General features: G+C 42.9%; 2 protein-coding genes across 2 annotated transcripts in view; both read left to right on the top strand.

Moving 5' to 3' along the window:
- The window catches only part of LOC137624778 (serine/threonine-protein phosphatase 2B catalytic subunit 3-like), a 568,901-nt gene that overhangs the window by 322,626 nt on the left and 234,262 nt on the right, over positions 1 to 12,013 (top strand). The gene's annotated exons all lie outside the window — the stretch shown is intronic.
- Positions 1 to 12,013, top strand: part of LOC137625068 (tudor and KH domain-containing protein homolog) — an 81,109-nt gene that overhangs the window by 55,842 nt on the left and 13,254 nt on the right. The window contains exon 10 of the mRNA XM_068355997.1: positions 2,682 to 2,832. Coding sequence (XP_068212098.1) covers positions 2,682 to 2,832 — 151 coding nt within the window. The remainder of the gene's footprint in view (positions 1 to 2,681; positions 2,833 to 12,013) is intronic.

Genomic DNA, 12,013 nt, shown 5'->3' with positions numbered 1-12,013 from the left:
CCCTCCTCCTTTCTCTTCCTTGAACACATCTTCATTAATAAGAAGATAGTTGTGGGGAGGGCCTTCTACTACAAGTTCCTTGGGACTTGACAGTAATCATTCTCCTCCTTTGGAAGGGAGCGATTATATTGGCCCAGTAATTGCTATCTTTTGGGGTCAGTCAAGGGGAGCATTAGCCTGTATTACAATTATCACTTTTGCACCATAGGGGAGCAGCTCTACTCAACCAAACAGAGGTAAGATACAGTACCCAGTACCGCTTGATCTTTGGTTCCAGGGATTGCTTTCCTGACATGAAACAAGACCATTCACAGCTCAATTTATCGTCTGCATCAGGATGCCAGAAAGCTTCAAATCATTCATTCATTCATTATCGTCTGCATCTCGAATATACAGTACGTTCCTGGATCCTTCCGGATTTGAGTGTTTATATTCTAAAGAAAAGCAACAATTCCCTAAACAGGTTAAGAAACACATCATATCTACTTGAACATTAGTTGCCCTAGAGATCGGATAGGTGTCCAATTTCAATTTCGTGCAGTGTCCCTCAAGGCCTCTGGTCTTTTGAGAGAGACTGCAGCTAAGCTTGTAGGGGCAGTCATGTCATCTTGCTCTGGTTTTGGGAAGGTCCCAGGCTTCTACATATTCCAGCAATGGCCACCAACAGCTCCTTCCTCCAGAAGGGTTTGCACACTGCTCAATCCATTCTTTGTCCCTTTCTAGGCTCAGTTCAGGAGGGATATTAGAAGGAACAGAGTCATGCAGATATGACTGTTGTCAATAGAGGGTGGCCTTGCTGGTTGTTACTTTGGGGTTTGGTCAGGTGTATCAGGTGTCTTCAGGGTTGGTCAAACAGTTTGCAAGCCCAAAAGGACGGTTTTCTCGTTTGCAAGCCCAAAAGGACAGTTTTCTCCTTTTATCAAATTTAGGTAAATTGTTCCAGCCAGATAAAGGCAAGAGGTTTCAGCCGCATTTCCTCTTCCTTCCATGAAAAAGGAGCGTCTTTCCCTTAAAGCACTACTTTCCTCTGTTAGGAGCGATTAACGAAGACTGACTGATTCCTTTTGGGGTCTGTCAAGCAGAGCATTGGCCTGGTGTGGCACAGATTGCAGGTGAGAGCTCCTATGTGTACTAATAAGCTTCACTGTAGGCCAGGTAAGGGAAGGATATATACTGCCTGTGAAGTCACCCTCCTCGTGGAGGGAGTGACAGAACTCGCCCAGTGACCGTTTCCCTGGGAATCTGTTAACTAGACCGCTTACTTATGGCAGAAAATTTTGATATGCCAGCAGTAGGTAACATTCCCTACATGAATCTAGTATCCGCACCGTCCGGGTAGGATGGAACATGTTAGTCCACCTCATTGGCCCCCTTCTGTGGGAGACACTGGGTTGGCCTCAAGGTCAAGGGTGTATGTCCTGTTCTCCTTGATCTCAAGGAGACCCTGAAAGACTTTACTGTGGGGGTCATAAAGAAAGTCTCCCCCAGCCTTAGCACTTTTCAGCAGATCACAAACTTTGCCTGCTCCTGCTGTAGAAGCTCCACGGTAGAGTTTGGATCCCTCCTCCTCTGGAGGAAGGGCCCATGCTCGGAAGGAGCTTCAAGTAGTCTTACTTACCATGGGACTTTGTCCAGGGTTAGGATGGTCCTTATCCTTAGGGTACTTGCACATGTGCCTTCTCCTACCTGAGGAGAACATAATTAGGTGTTTCAATCAAGATTGTCTTTGCCCTGCAAGAGCAAAAGATTAGGAAAGTTTCAGTCTGTTCATCATATCAGAATTTGAGGAAAGAGGGTTCTGTTGCCCTCATCATCTCACAGACTGAAGACCTTCCCTGTATTAGATGACTAGGATTTTTTATAACTGGAATTAGTCTTGCCATCTAGACATTGCCTTGGTGCTCAAGTGGCTTAATCCCCTTGAAATGGAAAAATGGGTTATTTGTAGTTTTATAGGGTAATCCAGATATTGCATCAGCTTTGAAACCAAAGCAACATGAACATCAGGTGAATATAGACATCATAGATTTTATTAGACATCATAGATTTTATTACACATCATAGATTTGATTAAAATTTCACTTTCATTATATTCAATTTTTAACAGAAATAATAGATACAAAAAAACCCTCTTTGTATGTTGATTTTGAGGTCTTTCTAATTTTTGGTTAAAAATTGCACTCTTAACATTGCAAAGTTACACCACAAATATAGACCGTAGAATAAATTCACTAATTCCCTTTAGCAGCACTAATTATAATACATCACAATCAATTAGCTATTCACTCTTTAGTTTCAGAGACTTATCATGATTATTGACAGTGTACTGGTGCATAGAGCAGGATCTATATTTAGCAGATGTTCCAAATAGAAGGGTTAAGAAAACACAGAATCACTTCTTCACTGTTTTTCATTCATGTGTAATCATTATGATGCTCTAATTACCTAAATAGAGACTTAAAATGTGCTTTTATTAACTAAAACGTTATATAGTGATGATATAAATGTGGTATTCATTAGAGTTGTAAATATAAAGAAAAATGTATCCCTAGCTGGTTGTGAAGGATTAAGAAAAGTCAATTTTGATTTATTATGAACTGGAAAAAATCAGATGAAAATTTTTAGCTCCAATAAAAATTTTGAATCAGGTGTGTCAAGTGATTTTATATCATACTTTTCAGGAGTGTAAAGGGTGATGAAGCAGCTGATGTATTTGAAGAACTGACGTATGCAGCTCAGTGGAAAATAGTAATGGTGAAAGTACTGGGATATAGACAAGTTGAGGAAAAAACTATACCTTGTGTCCAAGTTATTGACACCAACGGACCCACAGTAAGTACCTTACAAGTTGTCTTGTATTAATTCCATATACCAAGTACTGTATTAGATCAACATTAGATACTTGGTAATAACAGAGGTACTTGGAAGATCATAATTGATGAAGAGAGCTAAAAAAAGGTTTACCTCCCTGGAAGTATAATAATACTGTGTGCAGAGGTAGGAAAAGAACCGTCTCTCCTATCTATTTGGTACAGACATGCAGATTTTAGAACTTTTAGTGGCTATATGATAGATATACTGAGAGGTTCAAAGTATAATGGCCAGTTTACTCAGGGATACTATGTCTGAATATCAAGGTGAGTATTTATGATTTCGTATAGACTTATTTTTAAAAATTTTCATTTACAATTTTTAATACACGGGAGTTAGCTATTACTTTTGTATTTAGTTGTTATATGAATGTATTTGTAAATATATTTGTAGCATTTTTTTTAAATACTTGACTTTCTTTTATGCAAAAACAATTCAAAGTAGCAGATGATTTTAAGAACCACCACCTACTCAGAGATGGTGGCGATCATGCTATTTTTGTAAAATGATGAAACATCTTTTATCCTTTGTATTTGATTTTAAATAAAGAAACAACAAAAACTTGTGTTATCCATAAAGTGGAAGTAACTAGATACAGTATAAGGCCAATGCTGTACTAACAAGGCAAGGCCCATCAGAGAGAAAAATACCCAAAAACTAATGGGAAAACAAATTATAGAGATAGTACCCGGATGTACATTATTTTTTAATGAAACATTGTTAAAGAAGAGTCTCCCAATAAAATACACACTTAAAGCTGTACTTCCCTTTAACAAGTCAAAACAGCAAGCTTCTGTAGCGTCTTAGTAAAATACTCTGCCTAAACAAGGATAAATGAAAAAGCCTTAATGAGGTGTGATGTTGCTAGCAAGAAAACATTAGAAGCCACGGCTGCCATTTGAATATGGAAACAAGTTACAGATCTAGCTTTAGGTCACCAAATTTAGACAATCAGACTAGAAGATATTTCAAGAACTTTACAACAACTAAAGGTGAAGACTATAAAAAGTTTTGTAACATCACAAGGAAATTATGAAATCTTGTTGAAGGAAAGCTGTATGGCCCTCAGAAATAAACAAGTACTTAAAGTTCTTCCTAAGTAGAACTACTGAGGGCTCTAACAATATAGCTAATTTACTGAAAACATGGCTATTTTTGCATAGATGGTACCAAAACAAGAGTTCTATTCACTCATACAAGAGACTAAGTTTGGATATAACATGCATTATACTTATAGTCTTAAAGCTATTAAAGAAATGATAAAAGTTAAGGATGAAATTAATGCTGTACTTGAAAAAAATAGTACATTTTATTACCATTATATAAAGTGTGACTATTCACTTTTACTTTTCAGCTGAAATTAGTTTACATTATTGTCTACATTGAAGATACTACAAACTTTTTATACGATTTGTATTTTTCTTAGCTAAACAAACCTAAGTCATATATATGAGGTTTACTCCTATGTTAATTTTCTATGGCCAGAAAGAATGAAAAGGTGCCTAATTGGCAACTATATAATACATTACTAGGAAACTAATGCTTGGCAGTGTTATGTGCTGCTGCAAGGCAAGCTTCATTTTATCCTGGTTAAGACTTGTGGGGTGGATGAGCTGGGACCTTTGCATAAGTGACTCAGGTTGGTATAGCCAGGAAAAATATAATTTGAGGAGTCTTCCTTAGTTGGGAGTAATTCCCTGTCAAGAGGAGGTCACTTAAGCTTTATGTCATGGACAGAACACAAATGATTTAAAAGGTGAAGGGTAAACAAATAAAACAGTTCGGCCTGCTCATGAAGAGGTAGGGCCAAAGTGGAAGACCCTTCTAAGTCATGACCTAAATATTGGTGAAACATCTCCAGGCTCAGGCATCAAAGGATTGTCAACATAATGTAGTATAATGACAAAAAAAAATTATTATAACCTGCATTAGGTTGTGGTCAATGGGAGTACTAGGTCCACTGCTTGGAGAAATTAGGTATGTGCTGACTTGATTCACTTTTCATACCCTTACAATGCTATTGAGTGGTTCTTGCAGAACACTAAGGTTACGGCAAGGCTACGAATGTCATATGCTCGAGGGGGGAACCCTGGTGACACTTCTCCTGAGGATTTATATGCTCTCGTAGTAGTTTCTTGCAACCAAAATGAAATTGTATTCTTAGAGATTTTTTTTTTGGAGTTACCAGTACTCATGTACAGATTAAGAACTTTAGGTCTGAAAAAGGCTGTTCTCTTCCGGTATTTCCTGACTGCTGTTATGGGGCAGAGCTACTGCTCTGCAAGTGGTGTAATGACCCCAACTCCTTTACGAGACCAAAAGTATCACGTCCAAGTTAGCGGTTACAACTTAATTTTAGTTCAAGAGTAAGAGGACCTGCCCTCTTCTCATCATCTTCCACTCTCTCGGGGTATTGTTTTTGGAATCATACTTATTACTTTCCTCATAGTAAGGGTCGAAGAGACACTAGGTATGGTATGGTAAGCAGCTCCTCTAGAAGAAGGACACTCCAAAATCAAATCATTGTTCTTTAGTCTATTCTTAGGTAGTGCCATAGCCTCTGTACCATGGTTGTCCACTGTCTTTGGTTACAGTTCTCTTTCCTGAGGATACAATCAGGCACGGTATCCTGTCTGGTTCCTCATATCCTTTCCTCACTGAGCTATTGTCCCTGGTGGAGCCCTTAGGCTTTTAGCATCTTGCTTTACCTACTAGGGTTGTCACTTAGTAATGATAATTATAATAATAATAATAATAATCTGAATGGATTTAGATACAGTTAAGCCTCATCTTTAGTTAGCAGCTTTTTATTGATATTAAATAGAAGTGTTCATTCCCCCTTCCTCCTTACTTTTGGAGGATTGATATGTTCAGGAAAACCCATTCATTTGTTTTTGCCTTACCTGACAGACATATCAGTCTAAGAAAAGAGACTTTCTTTTGCAACACCCTTGGTTACCTGTTCCATGAACCTGATGGTACTTTTGATCCCATTTCGCGAGGTGTCTAGGATGTTGTACTCTGTACCTGATCAGGTCCTAGATCAGCAATCCCAGAATTTTAGCCAGCCAGTTTGGTAAAAAGAATTTTCTCCCACCTAAGGATCTATATCTATATACCAAGGCACTTCCTCCAATTCTGGGAGGTAGCCGACATCAAAACAAGGGAACAGAAGGGGACCCTTCCTCTCTCCGCTCCTCCCAATCCTGACGAGGGATTCAGCCGAGTTTGGCTGGAACTGCTAGGGTAGCACAGTCCATCCTCCCGTGTTATCCACCACAAAAGAAGTTTCACATGCTGAATGCCTTATTGCTGCTACCTCCACGACCACCAAGGGGACCAAAGGAAGCAGCAGGGCCTGCCAGAACTGCGTCACAATTGCTCGCCATTCATTCCTATTTCTAGCACGCTCTCTTGCCTCTCTCACATCTTTCATCCTATTACCCAGAGCTTTCTTCATTCCATCCATCCACCCAAACCTTGGCCTTCCTCTTGTACTTCTCCCATCAACTCTTGCGTTCATCACCTTCTTTAGCAGACAGCCACTTTCCATTCTCTCAACATGGCCAAACCACCTCAACACATTCATTTCCACTCTAGCTGCTAAATAATTTCTTACATCCGTTCTCACCCTCACTACTTCGTTTCTAACCCTATCTAAACGAGATACACCAGCCATACTCCTCAGACACATCATCTCAGATACATTCAATTTCTGTCTCTGTTGTTACTTTCATTCCCCACAACTCCGATCCATACATCACAGTTGGTACAATCACTTTCTAATACAGAACTCTCTTTACATTCATGCCTAACCCTCTTATTCTTTACCACTCCCTTCACTGCCCCTAACACTTTGCATCCTTCATTCACTCCCTGACATACATCTTCCACTCAACCGTTTACTGCAACAACAGACCCCCAAGTACTTAAACTGATATACTTCAAGTAACTCTCCATTCAACAGGACATTCAACCTCACACCACCCTCCCTTCTTCTGCATCTCATAACCTTACTCTTATCCACATTAACTCTCAACTTCCTTCTCTCACATACCCTTCCAAACTCTGTCACTAATCGACCAAGCTTCTGTTCCGAATCTGCAACCAGTACAGTATTATCTACAAACATCAACTGATTTACCTCCCATTCATAATCAATCTCACCTATCAGTTTCAATCCTTAACCAAGTGCTCGAGCATTCACCTCTCTCACCACTCCAACAAACAAAGTGAACAACCATGGCGACATCACACATCCCTGTGTCAGCCCCACTTTCACTGGGAACCACTCGCACACTTCATTCCCTATCCTAACACATGCTTTACTGCCTACCTAAGGATGATTCTCCTAATTAAAGGACAAAGGTTTGTATCCATGTAGGAACAAATCTCAAATTTTCAATATTAAACTTACCCGATAATCATGTAGCTGTCAACTCCGTTGCCCGACAGAATTCTATGGAGGGATACGCCAGCTATCACAATACTAGAAGGGGGTGTATTTACCAGCGCCACCTGTGGCCAGGTACTCAAGTACTTCTTGTTGACACCTCCTCAATTATTCCTCTGTCGTGCTTCCGGCAAGACGTTCTGGGATACGCTTATGTTCTTGGAGTATTTTCACGACTTTGGTGAAGTATTTCTCTTTGATTTCGGCTGTCGCTTTACTGGAAACTTCTATATTAGCTTAGTTAGCTTTTGGAATTAATTTGATTAATTATGGTGACGAGAGAGTATGAACTCTCGTTCACCTTTCAATGGCCGACCCTTCCCTTAGACGGAAGTGTTGGTGTCTAAGAGAGTATAGACTCTCTTTCTTAATTTTGCTTAACAAAAGTTATAGATTTATTTTATATCTCTCCGCCTCTTATAGGCCTCTTCGATTAACTTCCTTTTATTATAAACTCATTAAAATTAATTTTTATATTTGTTTATATTCGACCTTCCTAATAGTAGGCGGTCTTTTACCGAAGTTAATAAACTTTGAGCCCGTCATTTCGGTTTTACCTGTTAACATATTATGCTATTTCCGCCACAGAGTTTGAAAGAATTTCTTTGATAGTCTCGAACTGTTTTCAAAGTTGAACTAACGTTTTGTTTTGTCTCTGCAGTTGTTGACGTTCAGAACGTTCAACTTGCACTCTATCGTTACGATAGAGAAAGAATGTTCACGGTTTCACGTTGCAGTAAGAGTAACCGTGTCTAGCGTTTTGTTCATTCTTTCTTAACTTAATGGTTTTGATCCTAATAAAGGAACTTTTCAGTTTTTTCCTTTAACAATAATATGTTTTAACGATATATATGATTGGGCTCTTCTCTCAGGTTCTAAGTCAAGAGAGAGAGAGAGAGGAGAGATAGAGACGGAGGGAGAAAGAGGATAAACGTTTCATTCAAGCCTGCCAGGCGTACGAGTAACGTCGTTATCGTTTTTGCTCTTCTCCCTAGTCTCTTTAGGGGAAGAAACTAAACGTTTCTAGAGTGATCTAGTGTTTAGTCTCTTTCCAGCCACTGAATTATCTTTCATTAGATTTTTCTGTTACTTTGTAATTCTGTTTTCGCAATTACTAACTTTGAGAAAGGATAGAATTGCGTATTTCAGGTACAAACCACTTAAAGTTTCGAGTTCAGTGAAATAAGTGCAAACAGAAATCAAAGTGATAAGTGATTAGTGCGTGAGGGTACTTTTGTGCGCGCCAGTCGTCCTCCCAGTCCGGGACCTCTTGCAAGCTCCCAAGCCCAGGGGAGAAGCAATGTCGAAGGGCATAAGGGTTCAGCAGGCCTTGATCGGCGCACAGAAGTATCCTCGGTGGTTGTGGGCGTGTCTTACCGAGACCGTCACTCCCACCCGCAGACGATTGAGCCCTTATTTTGCTCGTCTGCAGAAGAGATTAGGGGAGAAAATAAAGGCAGAGTAACGCTGGTCTCAGGTCTCAAGACCTCTTAAACGTTAAGTCCAGACCTATGCCAGACGTACGAAGTTAAAGTTCACAACCCGAATGCAGTCATTGGGTTAGCTCTGACTCTCCTCAGTCATCAGTTGATTACACTCCGCCTAAGAGGAGTAAGGTTCTGCCGCAACAGATCTCGGCTGTTAAGGCTTTACCTCAGCAGACCTTAGTGTCTGCCGACCCCAAGTTGACTCTACTGCAGTCCATACAGTCACAACTTTCGGTCTTGATGCGTGAGTGTCGGGCTGAGAGTGTTGCGCCTCCGCCTCCGCCTACACTCCCCCCCGCCTATGATCGCTCCGCCTGATCGCAGTAACACCTGCCAGGCGTACGATGTTGTGAACTCTACTACAGTCCATGCAAGCACAGCTTTCGGACTTGATGCGTGAGTGTCGGGCTGAGAGTGTTGCTCCTCCGCCTCCGCCTACACTCCCTCCACCTACACTCGCTCCGCCTGATCGCAGTACCATCTGCCAGGCGTACGATGTTGTGGACTCTACTACAGTCCATGCAAGCACAGCTTTCGGACTTGATGCGTGAGTGTCGGGCTGAGAGTGTTGCTCCTCCGCCTCCGCCTACACTCCCTCCACCTACACTCGCTCCGCCTGATCGCAGTACCACCTGCCAGGCGTACGATGTTGTGGACTCTACTACAGTCCATGCAAGCACAGCTTTCGGACTTAATGCGTGAGTGTCGGGCTGAGAGTGTTACTCCTCCGCCTCCGCCTACACTCCCTCCGCCTACGCTCGCTCCGCCTGATGGCAGTACCACCTGCCAGGCGTACGATGTTGAGCCACGTGCTGAGTTTGCTGTTCCCTGTGGTGTTCAGCCTCCGCCTTCCTTAAGGCAACCTTTACAATGGGATCAGGAGGATTATACCTCTCTTCCTCCTCCTCCACTTGCTGCTCCACCAGTGATGCAACACTCGGTTGAGGTACAACAACCTCTCCCGTCCATGAGTCAGTCTCCTCAGCTCTCGCTGCAGCGAGCTCAACCCTCCACAAGGCAAGCACCACAACACCTTAGCCTTGCGCCTCAGGAGCCTCAGCTTGCGAGACATTTACCTTGTTCTGCGCAGCCTCTTCCTCATCGCGCTCCGCTCACACCACAGGAACTGGAACTTGCTACTCCGCTTCCGCCAACCGCTCAGCAAGCGCAACCCTTGGGTTCAACCACTCATGCTAGGAGTCAGCCTCCTCCACCCATGCGCCTTCCTTCTGCTTGTCTTTTATTCAGCCTTTGCAGACTGAGCCTCAGGTGTTCCCTCAACGGAGTCTTGAAGAGGAAACCACAACTATTGTTGTTCCAGCTCGTTCTGACTCTGCTGTTCAGCATACCTTATCTCCATTTTCATACCATGGTTTAAACCCCATGCAAGCATGCATAAAGCACTCTAGTACTGGTCATGGAATTTCTGAGAAATGTTAAACGCCATGCACACGCTCTGCTTTCCTTACAGCAGGCTCTGCTTACAGCAGGCTCTGCTTACTACATGCTCAGCATACAGCATGCTCTGCATTCAGCATGCTCTGCATACAACATGCTCTGCATACAGCATGCTCTGCATTCAGCATGCTCTGCATACAACATGCTCTACATACAGCATGCTCTGCATACAGCATACTCTGCATACATCATGCTCTGCATACCTTACCGCATGCTTCTCAACACATCTTGGGTTGTTGCCAACTCACTAGACTGTCAAGCAGTTTCATAACGTTGCCTTCTAGTCTGCTGCTTTTGCACCAGTGAACCCTCACTCAGAGAACTTAGCTTTTCTAGGATAAGGTCCCTGTAGATGAGAAAGTTCTTTTCTCCCTCCTTCTGATATTCCCTTGAGGACTCTGTCATTTGGAGGGAGCCTTTAGCTGCATAACCTCTTATGGACTTTTATTTAAGCATAACATGCTTACAGGGAAGGTAATGGTTCCACTTCAGTCGCTAATCCCGTCTGTTACCACACCTGCTCCCATAGACCTTGAGCTGTGTTGCATGACATGCAGTCCAAGCTTAGTCCTTGTTAGAGGATTTTTTGTTTACGGAGTCAATGTGTCACGGGGAAGACGTTCAACAACCAACAGAAGTGACTTGTTGTGACGCAGTGCGGCAACCTCAGCAACCCGTTAAGGAGTTGTCTGTACGACCCAGACAGTCTAGACAGATTCGGGTTGTCACTGTACTTCCTCGCTTGCCCATGATTGACAGTTCACAGACTGTGCAGCAGTATCATGATCTTGTGTCCGGCTCCGTCAGACGACTGGCTTTTAAGAGCTCCCACAAGTCGTCGCTGTCTGGAGATTTTCAAATGGACTATGGATCTGACCAAGGAACTGGGCCTCCTGGTCAATTTTGAGGAGTCTCAGCTCGTTCCATCCCAGACCATTGTCTCCTTGGGTATGGATCTTCAGAGTCGAGCTTTTCGGACTTGTCCGTCGGCCCCAAGGATCTTCCAAGCCCTAGAATGCATCCAGAGCATGCTGAGAAGGAACCGATGCTTAGTCAGGCAGTGGATGAGTCTAACAGGGACACTTTCATCGCTGGCCCTGTTCATCGAGTTAGGGAGACTCCACCTCCGCCCCCTTCAGTATCATCTAGCTGCTCACTGGATAAAGGACATGACGCTAGAGACGGTCTCAGTTCCTGTTTCCGAAGAGATGAGGTCTACTCTAACGTGGTGGAAGAACAGCATTCTTCTCAAGGAAGGTCTACCATTGGCTGTTCAGACCCCCGACCACCGTCTCTTCTCGGACGCATCGGACACGGGCTGGGGTGCGACACTGGACGGACAGGAATGCTCGGGAACATGGAATCAGGAGCAAAGGACACTTCACATCTATTGCAAGGAGTTGTTGGCAGTTCATCTGGCCTTGATAAACTTCAAGTCCCTCCAGCTAAACAAGGTGGTGGAGGTGAACTCCGACAACACCACAGCCTTGGCTTACATCTCCAAGCAGGGAGGGACTCATTCGAGGAAGTTGTTCGAGATCGCAAGGGACCTCCTCATTTGGTCAAAAGATCGAAAGCTCACGCTGGTAACGAGGCTCATTCAGGGCGATATGAATGTCATGGCAGATCGCCTCAGCCGGAAGGGTCAGGTCTTCCCCACAGAGTGGACCCTTCACAAGAATGTTTGCAGCAGACTTTGGGCCCTGTGGGGTCAGCCAACCATAGATCTATTCGCTACCTCGAT

This window comes from Palaemon carinicauda, chromosome 31 (assembly GCF_036898095.1).
Source record: "Palaemon carinicauda isolate YSFRI2023 chromosome 31, ASM3689809v2, whole genome shotgun sequence".
Classification (NCBI taxonomy): Eukaryota; Metazoa; Arthropoda; class Malacostraca; order Decapoda; family Palaemonidae; genus Palaemon; species Palaemon carinicauda.
The sequence above is the reverse complement of the archived record's forward strand: the minus strand, read 5'-3'. Positions and strand labels throughout refer to the sequence as shown.